Source organism: Nannospalax galili, unplaced genomic scaffold (genome assembly GCF_000622305.1).
Source record: "Nannospalax galili isolate Female #2095 unplaced genomic scaffold, S.galili_v1.0 scaffold653, whole genome shotgun sequence".
Lineage (NCBI taxonomy): Eukaryota > Metazoa > Chordata > Mammalia > Rodentia > Spalacidae > Nannospalax > Nannospalax galili.
In genome coordinates, this window is record NW_008334077.1 from 2,732,549 (window position 1) to 2,753,772 (window position 21,224).

General features: G+C 45.6%; 1 protein-coding gene across 1 annotated transcript in view; it reads right to left on the reverse strand.

The window, feature by feature from the left end:
* Positions 1-6,254: 6,254 nt before the first annotated feature.
* Positions 6,255-21,224, reverse strand: part of Ptk7 (protein tyrosine kinase 7 (inactive)) — an 81,831-nt gene continuing 66,861 nt past the window's right edge. Inside the window, exons 14-20 of the mRNA XM_008829120.3 lie at positions 19,976-20,179; positions 18,836-18,991; positions 17,210-17,442; positions 16,290-16,370; positions 9,615-9,766; positions 8,351-8,529; positions 6,255-7,317 (exon numbers count right to left, since the gene is read on the reverse strand). Coding sequence (XP_008827342.3) covers positions 7,157-7,317; positions 8,351-8,529; positions 9,615-9,766; positions 16,290-16,370; positions 17,210-17,442; positions 18,836-18,991; positions 19,976-20,179 — 1,166 coding nt within the window. The 3' untranslated portion in view covers positions 6,255-7,156. The remainder of the gene's footprint in view (positions 7,318-8,350; positions 8,530-9,614; positions 9,767-16,289; positions 16,371-17,209; positions 17,443-18,835; positions 18,992-19,975; positions 20,180-21,224) is intronic.

Below are 21,224 nucleotides of genomic sequence, written 5' to 3' on the forward strand. Positions count from 1 at the left end.
GCACAGCACGGGTGCACTTACATACATGTAGGCAATACACTTATACACATAAAATACAAAAATAGGGGCTGGCAAGATAGCTCAGCAGTTAGGAACACAGACTGTTCTTGTACAAGACCTGGGTTTGAATCCTAGCACTCACATGGCAGCTAACAACCATCCATAACTCCAGTTCCACCAATGCTCTCTTCTGACCTCCTCGGGCAACACACAATACAGATGCACTTACAAACATGCAGGCATAACATTTACCCCCTTAAAAAAAAATCGAAAAACTGAAAAATATAAAATGGTTCACTCACAGGAGCTGGAGATGTAGCACAGTTTGTAGACTGCTTGCTTGGCATGTGTGATGTCCTGGGTTCAATCCCCAGTACCACATAAACTGTACATAGTGCTACTCGTGATCCCAGCACTAGGGAGGTGGAAGCAAGAGGAAAAGAGTAAAAGAGTTCAAGGTTGTTGTTGGCTACGTAGTAAGTTCAAAGCCAGCCTGGGACGTATGAGACCCTATTTCAACAATGAAGACAAAAATTCATAGATGTGTTTTGCTTGAACCATTTAACATTTTAAGTTATTTTTGTTTTTTTTAAATAAATAATTTATTGAGAATTTCATACATGCATATAAGGTGTTTTGACCAAATCCATGCCCACTCCCTCCCCTCCACCTCCTCCCATATCTCCCCATTACTTTTTTCTGATAATTTCGTGTACTTTCTTCTTCGATTGATTGATTTATTTATTTTTATGGGGCTCTTGACTACTCTAACATTTCCCCCCTCTAAAGAGGTAACCCTAAAATCTTTTAAGGATTAGATAAAAGCTCCCAAATACTTTTGATATTTTTGGCCTTTGGAATGGAGTATATTGTTAAGAGGCCCAAGGATATTTTGACTTTTAGCCAAGAAACTGACTACTTTACTTTGGAGTCTTTTTACCCTAATTGCCTAGCCAATTCCTACATCCTATTCTTATCGCACCATCCTCTGAAGAGGTTACCCAAATTGCCAATAAAGAATCAGGACGCAGACCACTCTGGCTTCTTCCATGCTAAACAGGATGCAGGGTGAGGCAATTGGGGTACTCTTTCAGTGGGTCTATCGAAAAGACTCCCAAACTCCATAACTCTTATCTCTAAGGGGAAAAGAAAGTCCTTGAATCGTAAATGGGAGCACCATGTGGAGGCAGGACATGGGGGCTCTCAGGCAGTCCTCTGCGTTCTCAGGCTATCTGCCAGAAGGGGGCCAGAACTTAGCACTCTCTGGTGGTCTCTTATTTTTGGTTTTATTATTTATTATTACATTTACTTACTGTATGTATCCACATATGTGCATGAATCATGGTGTGCATGTGGAAGTCAGAAGACCACCAGCAGGAGTTGGCTTGCACCTTCCACCATGTGGTGTCTGAGTTATGAGGACTGAACTCAAGGCATCAGGCTTGGCAGCAAGTGTTTTTACCAGCTGAACCAATCACTCAGCCCCTATTTATTTATGTGGGAGCGGGGCGGCATGTATGTGAGGTCAGAGGACAACTTTAGAGAGTCAGTTCTCTCCTTCCACCATGTGGGTCCTGGAGATTGAACTCAGGTCATTGGATTTGGTGGCAAGTGTCTTTACCCACTGAGCCATCTCACTGGTCCTGAACCCTATCTATAACATTTAAAATATTTTACTTATTTTTATGTGTATGACTGTGTTGCCTGCATGTGTGTAGGTGCACCCATATGGTGCAATGCCTGAGGAGGTCAGAGGAGGGCGTTGGATTCCCTGGACCTAGAGTTAGCCATCATATGAGTGCTGAGAATCAAACCTGGGTCCTCTGCCAAGAGCAGTGCTCTTGACTGCTAAGCCATCTCTCCAGCCCCACCCTCCACCCCCATATAACATATTAAAAACTAGGAGATTTGGGCCACAGAGATGGCTAAGTGAATGACACCTGCCACCAAACAACCCGAGTTCAATTCCCAGACCCGAAATGGTGGAGGGAGAACTGACTCCCAAAGGTTGTCTTTTGACTTCCACAGGCCCACTGCTGCAAACACTACCCCCCCCCACAAACAATGAATGAATGAATAAAAAAATATCAGGAGACTTGGGACTGGGGAGATGTTAGTGGGCAAGGTGCTTTCTTTACAAGTGTGATCCTGAGCTCAGATCCCCAGAGCCCATGTAAAAGCCAATCAGTAGTGCTTGGGTAGAATCCCAGCGCTCTTACAGGAAGACTGGAGACTCCCCAGCAGCTCAGGGCCAGCTAGCCTGACATACACAGAGGCAAACAAGAAACCCTGTCTCCAACAAGGCTGTCCCGACTTCCCCACATAGGCTGTATAGCATGTATATATCCGCATCTAAACATATGAACATGCACACACACACAAAGATTAAAAAATAAAAAATCAAGAGACTTGCTAGGAGTAAAGCTCAGTGGTAGACTGCTTGATTAGAGTACACAAGACCAGGGTTCCAATCCCAACATCACAAAAAAAATACAAATAATAATGTAAAAAAATCCAAAGAATCCAAAATAAAAATAAAAACCAGGGAAAAACAAAAACTTTTCTTAATTTAGAGGGGCTGAAGAGATGGCTCAGCAGTTAAGAACATGGCTGCCCTTGCAGAAGACCTGGGTTTAGTTCCCAGCACTCACATAGTGGCTAACAACCATCCTTAACTCCAGTTCCAGGGGAGTTCTGACGCCCTCTTCTGGTCTCCATGAGCATTGCATGCACAGTATATACTTATATCAGGCAAAACACTCATACACAAACAATAAAATTTTTAAAAATTAGATTTTAGCTGGGCGAGGTGGCACATGCCTGTAATCACAGCCCTTGGGAGGCAGAGGCAGGAGGATCTCTGTGAGTTCAAGGCCAGCCTGGTCTACATAGTGAGTTCCAAGCCATCTGGGGCTACAGGGAGACCCTGTCTCAAAAAAAGACAACAAAAATTTAGATTTTAGGGGCTGGAGAGATTGCTTGGTGGTTAAAAGCACTGATTGTTCTTGCAGAGGACCCAGGTTCAGTTACCAGCACCCACATGGCAGCTAACAACCATCCTAAACTCCAGTTCCAGGAGACCCAACGCCCTCTTCTGAATTCTGTGAGTATTGCATGACATGGGTGCGCTTATATACATGCAGGCAATACATTCATACACATAAAAATAAAAAATATAAAATATTTTTAAAAATTAGATTTTATATAAAAACCTTACTAAACATTTGGAATATCACTCAGTGACAGAATACATGTCTAACAGGCTTAAAGCTCTGGGTTTGACCCCCAGAATGGGAGGGGGAGTATAGGTTGGGGAAAATTAGCATTTGTGAAAAGTTTTTTCCCCTTCTTTGTGCCTTCCAAAATTCCATCTTACATACATACGGGCAAAACACTCATGCACATAAACAATCTTTAAAAAGTTATGTCACAATACCCTATAGCAGTTTTCATTTAAAATTAACTTTCTTATGGATTCTTTTTTTTTTTTTTTTTGAGACAGGGTCTCCCTGTAGCCCCAGCTGTCCTGAAACTCACTATGTAGACAAGGCTGGCCTTGAACTCACAGAGATCCACCTGCCTCTGCCTCGCAAGTGCTGGGCGTTTTTTCTTAATGTTGAGGTAGAGGGTTTCAGTTGTGATGGCAGGTTAGAGGGAACTGAAGGGAAATCATGAGCCAGTATTTGCACAACTCTGGAAGCTCTGGAGTAAGGTTTGTAGCCTGTACCATGGACTTCTTCCACAATCAGTGACACTTGTATCTGTTTCTTTCTTTTTTTTTAACACTCAAGCAATAATAGAAATAGGACAGAGGTGAATTAAATGGACTTTGATGGCTGGCTTCACAGAAAATCATAATGAATTAAGGTTCTGAATTGGGTATAATGGCACGGTATCTTAGGACTTGGGGGACTTGGGGGACTGGAGGTAGGAAGATTAGGAACTCAATGTCAACGTCAGCTCTACAGTGAGTTCAACCTGTGATCCTGTCTCACACACACATAAAAACAAATTTTTTAATTAAAAAATATTTATTGATTTTGGGCTGGAGAGATGGCTCAGCAGTTAAGAGCACTGGCTACTCTTTCAGAGGACCTGGGTTGTTCCCAGCATCCACATGGCAGCTAACAACTATCTCTAACTCGTTTCAGGGGATCTGACACCCTCTTCTGGCATTGCATAACACAGGTGTACTTATACGCATGCAGGCAAAATACACATAAAATGAATTTTAAAAAGTTATTTGCTGGGCTGGAGAGATGGCTCAGCAGTTAAGAGTACTGACTGATCTTGCAGAGGACCCAGGTTCAATTCCCAGCACCCACGTGGCGGCTATGAACCGTCCTTAACTCCAGTTCCAGGGGAATCCAAAGCCCTCTTCTGACCTCCGCAGCATTGCAGGGCACGGGTGCACTCACATACATGCAAGCAATACACTCATACACATTAAAAAATATAGGCCGGGCATGGTGGTGCACGCCTTTAATCCCAGCACTTGGGAGGCAGAGGCAGGAGGATCTCTGTGAGTTCAAGGCCAGCCTGGTCCACATAGCAAGTTCCAGGTCTGCTGGGGCTACAGGGAGACCCTGTCTCAAACAAACAAACAAACAAACAACTTTTACTTTATGTGTATGTGTATTTTGCCTGCATGTAGGTGTGCCCATGTATATAATGTCTGTGTAGCAAAAGGAGGGTGTCAGATCCTCTGGAACTGGAGTTACTGACTGTTGTTAGCTGCCAAGTGGGTGCTGAGAATTGTACCTGGATCCTCTGCAAGAGCAGCCCATGCTCTTAACCAATCAGCCATCTCTCCAACTCCAGTAATTTAAAAAAAAAAAAAAAGAAAAAAGCCTGATTCTCCTCTAAACTGTGGTGCCCTTCATGGGATAGGAAGAAGAGGTAAGCTCAGTTTGGGCCTCCAGAAATACCAAGTGGAAATTTTGGGTGGAAATACCAAGTAGAAAAAGAGGGGTGAGGGTAAAGCTTGAGATAGATCTGGGGTATGAGGATCACAGTTTTTGTTCTTTGTTTTTCTTAATTTTTTTTATTTTATTTTATGTGTCTGAGTGTATTGCCTGCACATATGTAAGTGCACCCATGTTGTGCAATGCCTGCAGAGGTCTGAAGAGGGCATCAGATTCCCTGGAATGGAGTTACAAACAGTTGTTAGCCACCATGTCTGAACCATCTCTCCCAGCCCTGTTTTTTATTTTTGAGGCAAGGTCTCATGTATCCCAGACTAGCTTGGAACTTAGTAGCTAAGGATGATTGTGAACTTCTGATCCTCCTGCCTCTACCTTCCAGGTATTGGGAGTACAGGAGTATGTCACCACACCTGGTTTATAGGGTGCTGGGGATCAAACCCAGGGGTTCATGCATGCTAGGCAAGCACTCTACCAGTTGAGTGTAGTTTTTTTCCTTTTCTTTCTGCTTTTTTTCTCTTTCTTTTGAGACAGGGTCTCACTGTAGCCCTGGATGGCCTAGAGCTCCCTATGTAGAGACTAGGCAGGCCTGGAACTCAAGAGATCTACCTGCCTCTGCTTTTTTTCCCTTTTTCAGACAGGGTCTCCCTGTATCCACAGATGGCCTGGAATTCTCTATGTAGACCAGGCTGGCCTCCTGAGTGCTGGGCTTCAAGCACTTTGCCTGCATGAATGGCATGTACCACACTTGTGCCTAGTGCCCTCCCAGGCCAGAAGAGGGCATCAGATCCCCTAGAACTGGAGTTAACAGATGGTTGTTAGCCATCAAGTGCATGCTGGGAACTGAACCCAGGTCCTCCGTAAAAGTAGCAAGTACTTAACTGCTGAGCCATCTCTCCAGTCCCTTTTTTTTTTTTCTTTTTCTTTGAGACAGAATCTTACTGTGTAGCCCAGACTAGCCTTGAAATCAAAATCTCCCTGCCTCCACTTCTTGAGTGCTTGGAATTACAGGTACCTCCCTAGTTTTAAAAAGACTCAGAGCCTGCATGCCATTAATCCTTTTTCTTTTCCTACATCACACTTAGATGCTCACCACCTGGGTGTGAGGACCAAGAAGAGAACAGCAGCTGGCAGCTCTCCCTGAGTCACACGGTACCCCATGTGAAGCACATGCTTAAGCATCTGTGAACTGGAGGGAAGGACCAGTGTCTGCCCAGCAGTCTTATCTAAGCCCCACTAGATGCCATAAAGGCACAGGGCTCCTTCTGATCAACAAAGAGAAGGAACAAAGAACATCATTCGTGAGCAAAGGCAGAGAAGGAGTCTCAGAACCAAGTTGTAAAAAAGGCTTCTTTATTGAGAGCAGCGAGTGTAAAAAACAAAAACAAAAAAAGGAACAAAAACAAAAAAAAAAACATAAAATAAACAACTTCAACAACAAGAAGTGGGAGGCAGGGGTGCCCCCCCCTCCCCAGTTCCAACTCCTCTAGGGTCCACCTGAACCTCCCATGCCCACCCACCCCACGCTTCAATAACATACAAAAGCCGCCCAGGGTGAATACAAAAAGGGCGGGTTATATAGTGTTAAAAGCTCTTGAACACTCCTTATCTGCCAGGCACTTAGGATGAGGAAAGGAGAGAACGGTTGCGGGGGAGGCATGGGTCTGGGTTAGTGTGCACAAGCCCATACTGGGGAGGACTCAAATGACTATGTCCTCCACAATCCTGGTCTAAGAACCCCCTCACACCACCTAGGTGGGACCCATAGGCCAAGAGACCAGTTGGCCCTGTGTGCCCAGAGATAGCCTAGAACTTGAGGCTATTAAGGAAATCTTTCAAACCCAGCTCATCCCCAGCCTAGGCCCACCCCCCCTCCCCAAGTAAGGTTGGTCGATGAGTGTCAGAGCTGGACCTGGCCAAAGGAGAAGGTCTCAGGCCAGAAATTGGGGTTACCTGAGGCACCCATACTATCCCTGATGAGGGAAGGGGTGGCAGAGAAAATTGCCCAGCCTGAGGCCTTAGTCACCTAGTATGGATCTAAATCAGCCTTCCCCAGGGCTGAAGGGGAGGAAGAGAAACATGTAGGCACTGCCCAGACCTTAGCAATGCCTGCTGTGCTTGGGCAGAACCTAGGGCCAAGGAGGACAGGGATCTACCCATCATGCTGCAGGCTCCTCTCAAGAGGGTGTTCTCCCCTGCCCACACCAGCCTGAAGCACAGCCTGCAAGTTTCCCTCACTGCTTGCTGTCTGCAGGGCTGTCTCCCAGGGTGCTGGCAATCTCGCTGAAGGAGGGCCGGTCCTTGGGGCTCAGGGCCCAGCAGCGCTGCATTAGCCGGTAAAACTTGGAAGGGCAGCCTTCAGGCTGTGGGAGTCGGGCCTTCCCCGCCTGCAAATCTACAGGGAAGACAGTGGGTAGACGGTTAGCCCAAACATTTACTGACCTATCAATACCTGGTACAGCTGGTAGTTCCCTCTGGGTAATGCAGGCCAATGATGAGTGGCACTGAATTAAGTTATATGTAGCAAGTATCTTTTGAGATAAAGGGATAACTCTCCTGCCCAAGTTCACTCTGGCTGGCAGGCAGGGTCCCTGTGGGAGTTGAAGTACTTAACACAAGGCTGGAGCAGGCACTGGGGACAGCTACTTGCTATTCAGGATAAAAGTGCTTTGGGGGGCTGAAGAGATGGCTTGTGGTTAAGAGCACTGGCTGTTCTTGAAGAGGACCTGGGTTTGATTTCTAGCACCCACATGGCGGCTAACAACTGCCCTTAACTCGTTACAGGGAATTTGATACCCCCTCACCAACTTCTGACCTCCACAGGCACTGCACCACATGGGTGCACATAGGCAAAACACTTATACACATAAAATAATAAAAATAATAAAACACTTTAAAAGTACTTTACAAGGGCTTTATCACTTAGCTACAACCCAAGCTCAAATTTCAGTATTTTTTTAAAAAATTGTATTAAGCCAGGCATGGCGGCGCACACCTTTAATCCCAGCACTCAGGAGGTAGAGATCTACATAGTGAGTTCCAGGACAGCTGGGGCTACAGAGAGACCCTGTCTCATATGCATCTTTCCCCCGTAGTGTGTGTGTGTGTGTGTGTGTGTGTGTGTGTGTGTTTGTGTAATACAGTGTACAATCTGTGGGAGTTGGTTTTGTCATTCTAGCATGTGGGTCTTGGGGATTGAACTCAGGCTTGGCTGCAAGCACCTCTACGTAGCCACTGAACCATCTCACTGGCCCACATTTCAGTATTTTTAACAACTGGAGTGGTCACAGCTACATAGCTGTTAAGTCCCAGTCCTAAGAGGTAGGCTGAGTATTCCCTATGGCCCTAAGCAAAGAGAGATGGGGTGGGGGTAGGGGAATAAGAGGGGGATGTATTTGGATTCAACCTTCAGGAACACAGCTGCTTACCTGCCAACACATCATCATCTGCCTGTCCACCATGGGGCATCTCTCCATGAGTGAATACTTCCCACATCAGCACACCAAAGGCCCAGACATCAGATTTGGTAGAGAAGTCACCCTCCAGGATAGCCTCTGGGGACATCCAACGCAAAGGCACCCAGGCCTGGCGAAAGTGGTAGTATTCACTGTGGGGAAAGCAACAAAAGGGGAGAGATTGGAGAACCAGAGCCAGGTTTTTCTATGAAAGCATCCCAAGAGGTTGATAATACATATGCTGAGTGGGAGTATGCTGTTTCAACTCTAGATGTGGATCCCTCTGTGTGAGGATTGATGGTTTAAAATTCCATTAAGGGACTAAGAGAGATGGCTCAAAGGTTCAGAAGACCTAGGTTCAGTTCCCAGCACCTAATGCCTGTAACTCCAGTTCCAGAGGGATCCAATGCCTCTTCTGGCCTCTGCAGATACCACATGCATGTGTTGCACTTACATAATGCAGGCAAAGCATTCATACACAGTCCAGGTGTAGTGGTACACGTCTTTAATCCCTGGGTTAGGTTCCCAGCATCCACACAACAGCTAACAATGGTTCGTAACTCCAGTTCCAGGGGATCTGATGCCCTCTTCTGGTCTCCATGGGAACTGCATGCATGTGGTGCACTTATATACATGCAGGCAAAATACTCACACACATAAAATAAAAATAAATAAAAATTAACAAGAAAAATTTTTAGAAAGGTTTCTCTGTCTCTTCCTAGTGCTGGGGATTGAATCCAGGGTCTTTTTTTAAAAAAAATTATTTATTTTTATTTTATGTGTATGTTTGAGTACCTGCATGTGTGTATGTGTACCACATGCATGTGGAGTCCAGAAGAGGGTTCTGAATCCCCTGGAAGAGTAGGAAATGCTCTTGACCTCTCAGCCAAGCCATCTCTCCAGCCTCAAATCCAGGGTCTTATTATCTATCCTACCACTGACCTAAACTCCCAGCCCCAGGTTTATCATTTTTTTTATTGCTACAGAAAATTTATAGCCACCAGGGACTTGGCGCCCACTCCTGGGAAGCCTGCTCTACACCTTTAGAAAGAGGATGGCAAGGCTCTGTCCCCTGAAGCCTCCCCCACCTCAGCTCTGGACTTACGCAGGCCTTTTCCTACCCTTTCACAAACTGCACTGTCTTCTGTCCCTCACCCTCCAGGAAGGCAGTGGGTGGGTGGGGGTGGGGGACAGGGGGTGGCAGGAGGTGACATCCCACCCAGGCCCTTCTTTCTACCTGTTATACACATCCTTGCTGAGGCCCAGTGCCGACACCTTCACCTGCCTCTGAGCACTGACCAGGCAGTTGCGGGCAGCCAAGTCCTTGTGCACAAAACGGTTGTTGGATAAGTGCTCCATGCCCAGGGCCACCTGGGTACACAGGGCCACCTGGTGAGAAAAAGAAGCCTGTCGAAACAGTCCAGGACTTGGGGTTAAGGTGACCATCCTTGACACAATATTGCAGTGTCTCTGGAGTACTACACAGGAAACCCCAAACACAACAGCTTTAGCTGTCTCCATCAGAAAATGGGATACAGTACCTGTCTCACTAGTTTGTTGAAAGGCTTAATTGAGATCAAGGGGCAGAGGAGATGACTCAGTGGGCAAAGTACTGGTTGTACATGCATGGGGACCTGAGTTTGGATCTCCAGAACCTACCAAAAGGACTCAATGGCCAGTCAGGCTAGGCCATCAGTGAGTTCTGGGTTCAGTGAGAGACTCCGTCTCAAGAAGTTAAGATAGTGACTGAGGAAGACACGGGATGTTAACCTCTGGTTTCCATATGCATCTTGCATGTACACCTTTCCCCATACATGCACAGAAACAAACACATAGACCTCACATAAAATGAGATTAAGTGCTTGGTACCATTCTGCTGAACAAGGGCTGCATTGTGTGAGTGACTCACAGGGTTGGGGGGCACACAGTGTAATTGCCTGCTGAGTAAAAAACAACTAGATAGCAATACTACCTCACAGGAATTTAAGAGCAGCCTGGGCAACACAGCAAGACCTCATTCCAATATTAAATAAACACGCCAAACAAAAGAAAGCTGAGCTTGACAGTGAATGCTTATAATCCCCCTACCCAAGAGACTAAGGCAGGAAGCCTATCATGAGCTTGAGGCAACTTGTGAAACACAGTTCCAACCAAGTCCGGGCCATACAGTAAAAGCTAATATGAAAACAAACAAACAAGCAGGGCGTGTGTGTGTGTGTGTGTGTGTGTGTGTGTGTGTGTGAGATCTAGTCAAGGTACTTGGCACTTAGCCTGATCACCCTCAGGACCCACAAGTTGTCCTCTGACCTCAGGAGAGAATCAATCCATACAGGTTGTTCCCTGACTTCCATATTCAAGTACTGACATGTGCAAGTGTGCACCCAATAAATAAATAAATGAATAACTAAACGTAATTTAAAAATTAGGGACTTGCCAGGCGTGGTGGCACATGCCTTCAGTCCCAGCACTCAGGAGGCAGAGGCAAGTGGATCTTTCTGAGTTCAAGGCCAGCCTGGCCCACATAATGAGTTCCAGGACAGCTGGGGCTACAGGGAGACCCTGTCTCAAAAAGACAAAACAAAACAAAACAAACAAACAAACAAAAAGAATGCCATCAATCCAGAAACCTAAGGAGCTAGTTCCCAATGACAGATTCTCCCTTATTCAAGACTTAACCACTGCCCCGATTTACATAATACAATTTCTTTCTTGTCTTCTGTAGGTTCAGCACTCTATACACATACATTCTTTTTTCCTTTTCCCTCCCTCCCTTCCTCCCTTCCTTCCTTCCTTCCTCCCTCCCTCCCCCCCCTCTCTTTCTTTCTCCTTTTCTCTACTTTTTTTATTTTTTGAGACAGGGTCTCACTTGTAGCCTGTAGCCCTGGCTGGCCCAGAACTCGCTATATAGACTAAGCTGGCCTAGAACTCATAGAGATCAACCTGTCTACGTCTCCTGGGTGCTACCCTGCCTAGAAAAATTCATTTTTCAAAAACCTATCCATATCTGTAATTCCAACATTTGGAAGGCCTAAGCAGGAGGCTCACAAATTCAAGGCCAGGTTTAACTACATAGTGAGACCCTGGCTCAAAACAACATCAAATTATTCTACTTGGTTTGTTTTTCATCATGAGTATACATCACAATTAATCAATGGATATGTAGTAGTTTCTAGCTTGGGGCTATTAAGCAGTGTTGTTTTGAGCACTCATTTTTTACTTTTAATTTTATTTTTATTTTATGTGTTTGTGTATGTCTGTGTATGTCCCATGTATGCAGTGCCCAGAAGTCAGAAGAGGGCATCAGATCCCTAAACTAGAGTTACAGACAGTTGTAATCTGCCTGACATGGGTGCTGGGATTCAAACATGGGTCCTCTGAAGAGCAGCAAGTGTTCTTAACTGTTGAGCCATCTCACTAGTTCCTGCTATGAGCACTCTTACAGATGTGCACACATATGGGAAGGTCATAAAACACGACCATATCCAACTCGACAAAATCCTGCTATTTCCCAAAGCATAAGAGTACCAAAGAAGTTTTAAAAAATTTTTTTTAGATATTTATCTTTATTTTATGTGTATGAGTGGATTGCCTGCATGTGTTTAAGTGCACCACATGCATGCAATGCTTGCAGAGGCTAGAAAAGGGTTTTGGATTCCCTGGAACTGGAGTTAGGACAGTTGTTAGCCACCATGTGAGTATGGCTCACAACCATCTGTAACTCCAGTTCCTTGAAATCTGATGTCCTCTTCTGGCTTCCGGAGGTACACAACACATGGGTACACTTACATACATGTGGACAAAACATTTACACACATAAAAACACAAAAATAGGGGCTCAGCCATTAAGAGCACTGACTGCTCTTGCAGAGGACCTGGGTTCAATTCCCAGCACCCACACGGCAGTTAACAACTGTCTAAAATTCCAGTTCCAGGGGATCCTACGCCCTCTTCTGACCTCCACGAACACTGCACAACATGGGTGGACTTACATACATGTAGGCAATACACTCACACACATAAAAAATAATAAAAAATTTTTAAAAATATATAAATATTTTTTAAAAGTTTGGATCATGTGAATGTATTGTACATATTACATAATAAATTAAATGAAACTAATATATTAACGTTTATGTGTGTATGCTGTGTATGCAGGTGCCCATGGAAGCCAGAAAAATGGTGGTAGATCTGGAGCAGAAATTATAGGTGGTTGTGAGTCACCAAACATGAGTGATGGGCCCTGAACTCAGGTCTTCTGTAAGAGTGGCAACAAGTGCTCCTAACCAGTGAGGGATCTCTCTTTCCAGCTCTATATTAACTTTTTTTTCTTTTTATTAGACAGTGTCTCTTGCTGGCTATCCTGAAATTCAGTATGTAGACCAGGCTGGCTTTAAACTCACAGAGATCCACCTGCCTCTGTCTCCTGAATGTTGGGATTAAAGGCATGCATCACTGTACCAGGTTTAACATCTTAAAAGTATATGTTTTGAAGTTGGAGAGGTGGCTCAGCAGTTAAGAATGTATACTCTTCTTGCAGAGGATACAAGTTAGGTTCCCAGCACCCACATCAGGCAGCTCACAACTGCCTGTAACTCCAACATTGGGGATCTGACACCTCTGGGCCTCTGAGGGCACCTGCAGAGTACAAGCATATACCCACCTGCAGACATACGCACATAACATAATTTAAAAAATAAAATAGGGGGCTGGAGAGATGACTCAGTGGTTAAGAACACTGACTACTCTTAGCAAAGGACCCAGGTTTGATTCCCAGCACCCACATGGTGGCTAATAACCAGCCATAACTCTAGTTTTAGAGGATCCAATGCCATCTTCTGACTTCTGTGGGCACTGCACAACATTGGTGAACTTACACACACACACATATATATGAGGCAATACATTCATATACATAAAATAAAAATAAATAAAAATAAAATATTAATTGTTTTCACTACGTAGAGTGTTATGCTTGCATATGTGTAAGTGGACCCATGTCATGCAGTGCTCGTGGAAGACAGAAGAGGGTGTCTTATCCCCTGGAACTGGAGTTACAGAGAGTTGCTAGGCACCATGTGGGTGCTGGGATTTGAACCTGGGTCCTCTACAAGAGCAGTCAGTGCTCTTAACTGCTGAGCCATCTCTCCAGCCCATAAGCTAAGAATTGTTCTTATAGAAGGGAGTCAACAGCACAGAGAGGTGGTCTATGCCAGACAGTAAAGTCAGAGCACCATGAGAGTGCTTATAAAGACAGGTGATCCTGGGCTGGCGAGATGACTCAGGCATGTATGTGCCCACATTTCACACACACATCACACAATCACATGTACAATAAAAAATAAGAAATATTAAAAAAAAAAAAAAAAAAAACACAAGGCAACGCTGGTGTGGTGCCATATGCCTTTAATCCCAGCACTTGGGGTTACAGAGAGAGAGCCTGCCTCAAAAAAAAAAAACACTAATAATAAAAATAAAAAGCAAAGTCCTAAATAAGTTACACACTTCCACTGGCACAGAGATTCTCAGGACCCCTAAGGGAAAAGTCATTAACCACAGAGTATAAGCATAGAGAAATAAAATATGATGGTGGGGGGCTGGAGAGATGGCTCAGTGGTTAAGAGCACTGACTGCTCTTGCAGAGGACCCGGGTTCGATTCCCAGCACCCACATGGAGGCTACAAACTGTCCTTAACTCCAGTTCCAGGGGAATCCGACACCCTCTTCTGACCTCTGCAGCATTGCACAGTGCATTCACATACATGCAGGCAATACACTCATACACATAAAATGGAAAAAAAAAAAATACAATGGTGGGCTGGTGAGATGACTCATCAGGTAGAGGTACGCTGTGCAAGCCTGACAACCTGAAATTGAGACCCAGAAATCACATAAAGGTAGAGAAAATCAACTCCACAAAGTTGTCCTCTAACCTCCATAGGTACACTATGGTATGTGTACATACAGATACACACACACATCATGTACATACAAACAAATACTAAGAACAGTTTTTTCCTTGTCTTTTTTGAGACAAGGTCTTATTCTATAGCTCAAAGTGGCCTGAAACTCACTATGCATTCCACACTGTCCTCAAAGTCTTGGCAATGCTCCTGCCTCAGACTACAGTCTTAGGCTTATAAACATGAGCCACCACATCTGGCTAAATCTGCACTTAAAAAAAATTATTTTAGCCGAGCCTGGTGGCGCATGCCTTTAATCCCAGCACTTGGGAGGCAGAGGCAGGCAGATCTTTGTGAGTTTGAGGCCAGCCTGGTCTACATAGTGAGTTCCAGGACAGCTGGGGCTACAAGGAGACCCTGTCTCAAAAAGACAAAACAAAACAAAACAAAAAAATATTTTAGGGGTTGGGGATTTAGCTCAGTGGTAGAGCACTTGCCTAGCAAGTGCAAGGCCCTGAGTTCGGTCCTCAGCTCTGGGGAAAAAAAAAAATTATTTTATTTATTATTTTTATTTTATGTATACAAGTGTACTGCTTGCATATACGTGAGTGCACCCATGTCATGCAATACCCACAGAGGTCAAAGGAGGGCGTCAGATCCCCTGGAACTGGAGTTACGATGGTTAGCTGCCATGTGGCTGCTAGGATTTGAACCTGGGTCCTCTGTAAGAGCAGTCAGTGCTCCTAACCACTGAGCCTTCTCTCTAGCCCCTAAATCTGCATTTTAAAAAGCAGTTCTCAGGACTGGAGCAATGGCTCAGCGATTAAGAGTACTTGACACACTTGCAAAGGACCCAGGTTCCATTCATATTGCCTACAACAGGCAGGAAGCCTGTAACTCCAGCTCTAGGGGATCTGATACCCTCTTCTGGCTTCCATGGGCACTGCACTCATGTGCATATACCCATACACAGACATACATACAAACATATATAACTAAAAATAAAATCAAAGCTTTTTTAAAAAATTTAGTTCTAGCCAATCTGCCTATTGTCCTTGGAGAATATAGAACTCAATTTATGAATGTGTCCTCATTAAACTCAAGACAGGATGGGAAAAACACACAGGAGAAGTGTTTAGCAAAGGTGGTAATGACAGTCTATCAAAAGTGACAAGACAGAGATGACCAATATCCTTCTAGTCTGTCTTGATTTTTTGTTTGTTTTTTGAAACAGGATCTCACTACATATCAGAGGCTGGCATCAAACTCACTATATAGCCCAAACTGGATTTGGACTCCAGATCCTCCTGCCCCAGCCTCCCAAGTACTGGATTATAGACATGTATCACCACACTCGGTTGTCAGACTGTCTCCGTCCCTGTCCTAGTCACAGAACTTACCTTGATCCTCTCTCCCGAAGCCATCCACTTCCTGCCATTCAACTACTTCCTGTCCTTGAGAATTGAACTCAAATAGCTTTCTCCACCAGGGAAACCTTTGTTAACTACAGCTGTCTGTCCACCTAAAGGACACAGATTTCTCTCACATCCTTTATTGATGCCTCCCACTCGCTTCCTGTGCCGTACCTCCTGTCCTTAAATCTGTAATGTCATATTCTCCACACAAGGCCACACCCAGCCCAACAGCCTTTGGATCTGATTGCTTGCTGCTTCTCTAGCTCAGAGCAGCAGGCACACAGGTGTCAGCTCTACGGGTAGCTACCACCCCAAGACCAGAGCAGCTGCCTTCTATGTGAACCCTACAAACTCCCTGCAGGCTAGAGAAGCAGAACAAGTCACGTAACTTCTCTCAGTCTCCATTTCTTTGTCCAAAAAATGGGGACAATAACACACACATTTCAGGGGACTGTTCAATAATGAACACATGTGAAGTCTTCACTATGAGGCTTGGCTCTTTTGGAACACTGAACAAATGACACCTCTATTACTATCACTGTCCTTGTTCCTCGCCTACCTTGGGGACGTTCTCCCACTCCTCCACCCTGTCCTTACCTTCTGCTTGGTGCTGAGGGGCTGTGACTTCAATTTTTCATCCTTGCTCTTGGAAATCCTCAGGAACTGTTTGAGGTCTCCCTGAGGGAAGAATCAAGCATCCCTGTCAGGGCAGAGCCCAGGTATGGGCTCTAAAGCATCAGGCCAAGCTAGTGCTTGTAGAGTCCCCACTGGAAGACCATGACAACCATGACCTGAATGCCCACCCAGCCCTCACTGGGGTGAGCAAAGTTTACTGATGCGAGAATTAAAGACCATATGGGAGATGCTTCTAGAAGCTCTCTCCGCTGTCCCTCCTACTCTGATTGAATGTTCACCCTTGGACTTGGAAGGAAAACACAACCTCTCCCCTGCCCTCATGGATGCCAGGCACACAGAATGTCAGTGGCAGAAACACACAAAGTGTTCAATGTACTTGCTAACAGACCTCTTACTGATGCCTTAAGAGACGAGACCTTAAGAGATGCACAGACTGAGATGCGTCCCCAACTGCTTGCTCCATAGGAGCAGTGTGAGGACCAGGGAAGACCAGAGCCTAGCACAGACAGGGAATGACGAGAAAGGGGCAGCATGGGGAATGAAAATCTGGGAGATAGAAGGCTGATGGTGGGGCTGACAATTGAGGCAAGAGAGGAACTGTGGAGCAGAGGAAAAAAGGCCAGGGGTTGTGTGTGTATGGGGGGTGAGGGGAAAGGAAGGAGGGAAGGAGGGAGGGAGGGAGAGAGGGAAGGAGGGAGGGGTGAGGAAGAACGGTCAGCCAGATTCAGACAAGCTTGTTCTCAAGTGATGGCAAGCCCTGGGAGGAAGGAAAAAAAAAGGACAAACCAAAAGAAAACCAGTTGGGAAAGAGGATCTGGAAGGATCCATGCAGAGTACAGAGTGAGAAACCCCAGAACTTAGGGCTGATCTCCACAGCATACCAGGTCCACATACTCCAGCACCATGTAGTGGGGCTCAGCCTCTCGGCACAGCCCCACAAGCCGCACGACATTGGCATGGTTCAGCTTCCCAAACATCTCGAACTCCCTCCGGAAGTCCAGCTGCTGTTGCTCATCCTTGCTCTGCAGGCTCTTCACAAGCACCAGGGTCTCTGCCACGCCTTCCTCCAAGCCCTGAGCCTTGGCCAGAAACACCTCCCCAAACTCACTTTTCCCTGTGGGCATAGGCCTATGTCAGTCAGTTGCCTTCACCCCAGCAGAGGAAGTGACTGACACCAGAGAAGCATCTACAGCCTCTCTTAGAGCAGAGGCTTTGCTGTACCCCACCCACTGGGGAGGTACTACTCAGGTCCTGCTCCCCCACCCCCACCCCCGCTTTCCTAGGTTTCACTGACTCCCAAGAGTAAAATTAAGTGGTTGAAGTAATACCACTTCCCAAAGGATGGTTTGCACAAGAATTTTTATTTTATTTATTTTTTTTTAATCTTTTTTGAGACAGGGTCTCCCTGTAGCTCCAGCTGTCCTGGAACTCACTATGTAGACCAGACTGGACTTGAACTCACAGAGATCCACCTGCCTCTGCCTCCCAAGTGCTGGGATTAAAGGCATGTGCCACCACGCCCGGCCCAAGAATTTTTAATTTTTATTTATTTTAAAATTTTACTTATTTTTATTATAGGAGTTTAAGTGTTTTGCCTGCATGTTTGTAAGTACATGTTTGTAGGTACATGCCTGAGGAAGCAAGAAGAGGGCACCGGAGCCCCTGGGACTGGAATTAAGGACATCTGTTAGCTGCCATGTGGGTGCTGGAAACCAAACTTTTTTCCTCTGTAAGAACAGTAAGTGCATTTAACCACTGAGCCATCTCTCCAGCCTCATGCACAAGAATTTTTGCTGATCTATGACAAATAAGACTTACTGGTTATGTTTGATGTACTTTAGGAAAAATTTAGTACAAACCCATAAATTCGTACATTTTCCCCCTAAAACAAAGTTGATTTTAGTTCCTTTTTAAAAAAGGAGCCAAGCCTGGTGTGGTGGTGCAAGCTTTTAACCTCAGCATTTGGGAGGCAGAGGCAGAAGGATTTCTATGAGATCAAGGCCAGCTTGGTCTACATAGTGAGTTCCAGGCCTGCTGAGGCTACAGGGAGACCCTGACTCAAAGACAAAAAATAAAAATAAAAACTTTTTTTAAAAAGGAGCCAGTTTTGCTGGGCATGGTGGCACACGCCTGTAGACCCAGCACTTGGGAGGCAGAGGCAGGTGGATCTCTGTGAGTTCAAGGCCAGCCTGGTCTACGGTCTACATAGTGAGTAAGGTGGGGCAGGGGAACCCCTGCTTAAAAAAAAAAAAAAAAAAAAAAAAAAAAGGAGCCAGTTTTAGGAAACATCAGGAAAAGAATACATAGATGGGATGCCTAAATGACATAATATATGCGGGGGCATGACTAATGCACAGGGAATATCCTAAAGGAGACCTCTACCTGTGCTCCTGCTGTCTCTAATATGTTAGGTTTTGGGGACATCAGAATTACCTCCAGCCCATTATTCAGCCTCAAGACCAGTGACCTGTAGTGAAGGTGGGTCAGCTGTAGCCAAGGAAACATACCCAGTGTGGTTATGGGCTGCAGGCTGGACCGTGGGAAGTGCATTTTATCACTCGTGCTGTGGCGCTTGTTGGTGGCTGCAGAGCCGGAGCCCAGGCTAGTCAAGGCCACTTCCTCCTGGATCTCTGCTGATGGCTGTCCATTCTGCAAAGGCCCACCTGGCAACAAGGGACAAGGAAACAGCACAGTAAGACCTGACACCCTGGCCACTACAGAGAGTTCAGTTCTCTCTTCCCCAGGTTCTCATGCTGCCTAACAACTTGGGTTCAATCAGTGTTCCACATGAAATGGGCAAGTCCACAGATAAACTAATGCAGCTAGGGGGCATGGTTCGAGTCAGACATTCCTTACAGTGTGGCTAATTATTTGTTTGTATATTTATTATGTGTATGAGTGTTTTGAATGCATGTAAGTGCACCAGTGTGCAATGCCTAGGGAAGCCAGAAGAAAGTGTCAGATGCCTTGGAATTAGAGATGTTAGCCACCATGTAGGGGCTGGGAACCAAACCCAGATCCTCTGCAAGAGCAGCCAGTGCTCTTAACCACCAAGCCATCTCTCCAGTCCCCATGGCTACTTACCAACACAGCTCTGAAATGAGCATTGCCAGTGAGAGTCTAATCTCAATCACTAGCCCTGAATGCCATATCCATACAAGTTGTTTGGTTTTCACTAGACCTCCTACATGCAAAGGCCTCAACAAACACCAAGTAGAAATCACAAGATAGAGCCAAGCTCCTGAATGTCTAAGCTGCTCAGATACCCCGCAATGCTCCCAGGAAGCTTCCAGTCATGAGAGGGAATAGGAGAGAAAAAAAATGAATAGATAATCTCTGGGGGAGCTCTCAGATCCTGAGGGAGAAAAGATGTGCAATGGAAACGTGTACACGCATCCCAACTGTGTCTATGATTTAGTGCTGGGAGAAAAGGCTGGTCTGAGAGGCTCCACTGAGGAAGTCCTGAGCCAGGCTGTTCAGAAGCCAAGGCCCTGAGACTGGACCAACTCTAGGCTTGTAGCAAGAGGTGGGGCATCCCCAGCCCTAATTGCCTCTTCCCTGCAGTGCCTGGCTCTCTCCCTTCACAGCTGCCCACACTAGGGTGCTCTGGACCCACCCTGGCCCATCCCCCTAGAGGGGGCCCTCACCATTGAGGCACTCCATCTCTGGCTCCTCGCCCTCAGGTTGCTTCTGCAGTCTCTTGGCTTTACAGCGCTTCTTGCAGTAGAACATGAGGCCCAGCACAGCAATGATGTAGGCTACAGCAGCGCCCACTGACAGTCCAATGGTCTGGATCATCTTGTATGGTGGAGGGCTGCCTGGGCCCTCTGAGTCCTCCAGCAAGGGTTTGTCTGAGAGACACCATGAAGAAATAAGGACAGGGTGTCTTCACTAAACCTTCCCACCCCACATAAATGACAATCTCCAAGTGCTCCATGGCCTCACCAAGCCAGAAACTTGAGGAGCATTATCCGCTTCACTGACTTACAAGGGTAGGTAGGCCTTAATACCCCACTGAGGTAGAAAGGCTTTGAAGTGACAGTGACTCTAAATCTGGCTGTATCAGTACCCAAGGTACGGGATACGTGTAAAAACACATGTCAGAACACCACCACAAACTACACTGTTAACAAGCTTCCTAAGTGCTTTTTTTATATTGGAGATTGAACCTATAGGCCTTGTACCTGCTAGGCAAGTACTTTACCACTGAACTACTGCCCCCTAAGTGTCTTGACATTATGAACTAAGTCTGGAGAGGTTTAGCACTTGGAGAGCATGTTCCTTGATATGTTAATTTACAGGCTTTCAATAGCCCAAGAGAGAGGTCATAGGACCAGGGAAATTGAGATCAAGGGGCTAAAGATAAGAATATACAGGACCCCCACCCTCCCACCCCCAACAGCTTCAACCAAGAGATGCTGCCATTTCATCTTCTATAAAATACATTGTTAGGAAAACAATTCTGCTGAATCAAAACAGTACATGAACTTCCCATTTAAATCCTCTCCATCTGCAGGCTGAGATAACTTCCCTAAGGGGACAGAGCCCATCAAGAGGAGAGGTCTGGCCCAGGGCTTTTAACCTGACACATTGTCATCTCTGGTTTTCTGGCACGATCCCTCTGATCTCTCTCACTCTGTAGCCTAGGCCATCTTGGAATTTACTATGTAGCCCAGACTGGTCTTGAACTTATGACAATTCTCCTGCCTCAGTCTTCACAATCTAAGATTATAAGAATTGCCATGCTTGGCTTATAAGTTTGGTTGTTTTTAAAATATCTATCATCTATCTCTCTATCTCTCTATCTATCTATCATCATCTAATGTATGAGTATTTTGCCTCTATCTATCTATCTATCTATCTATCTATCTATCTATCTATCTATCTATCTATCAT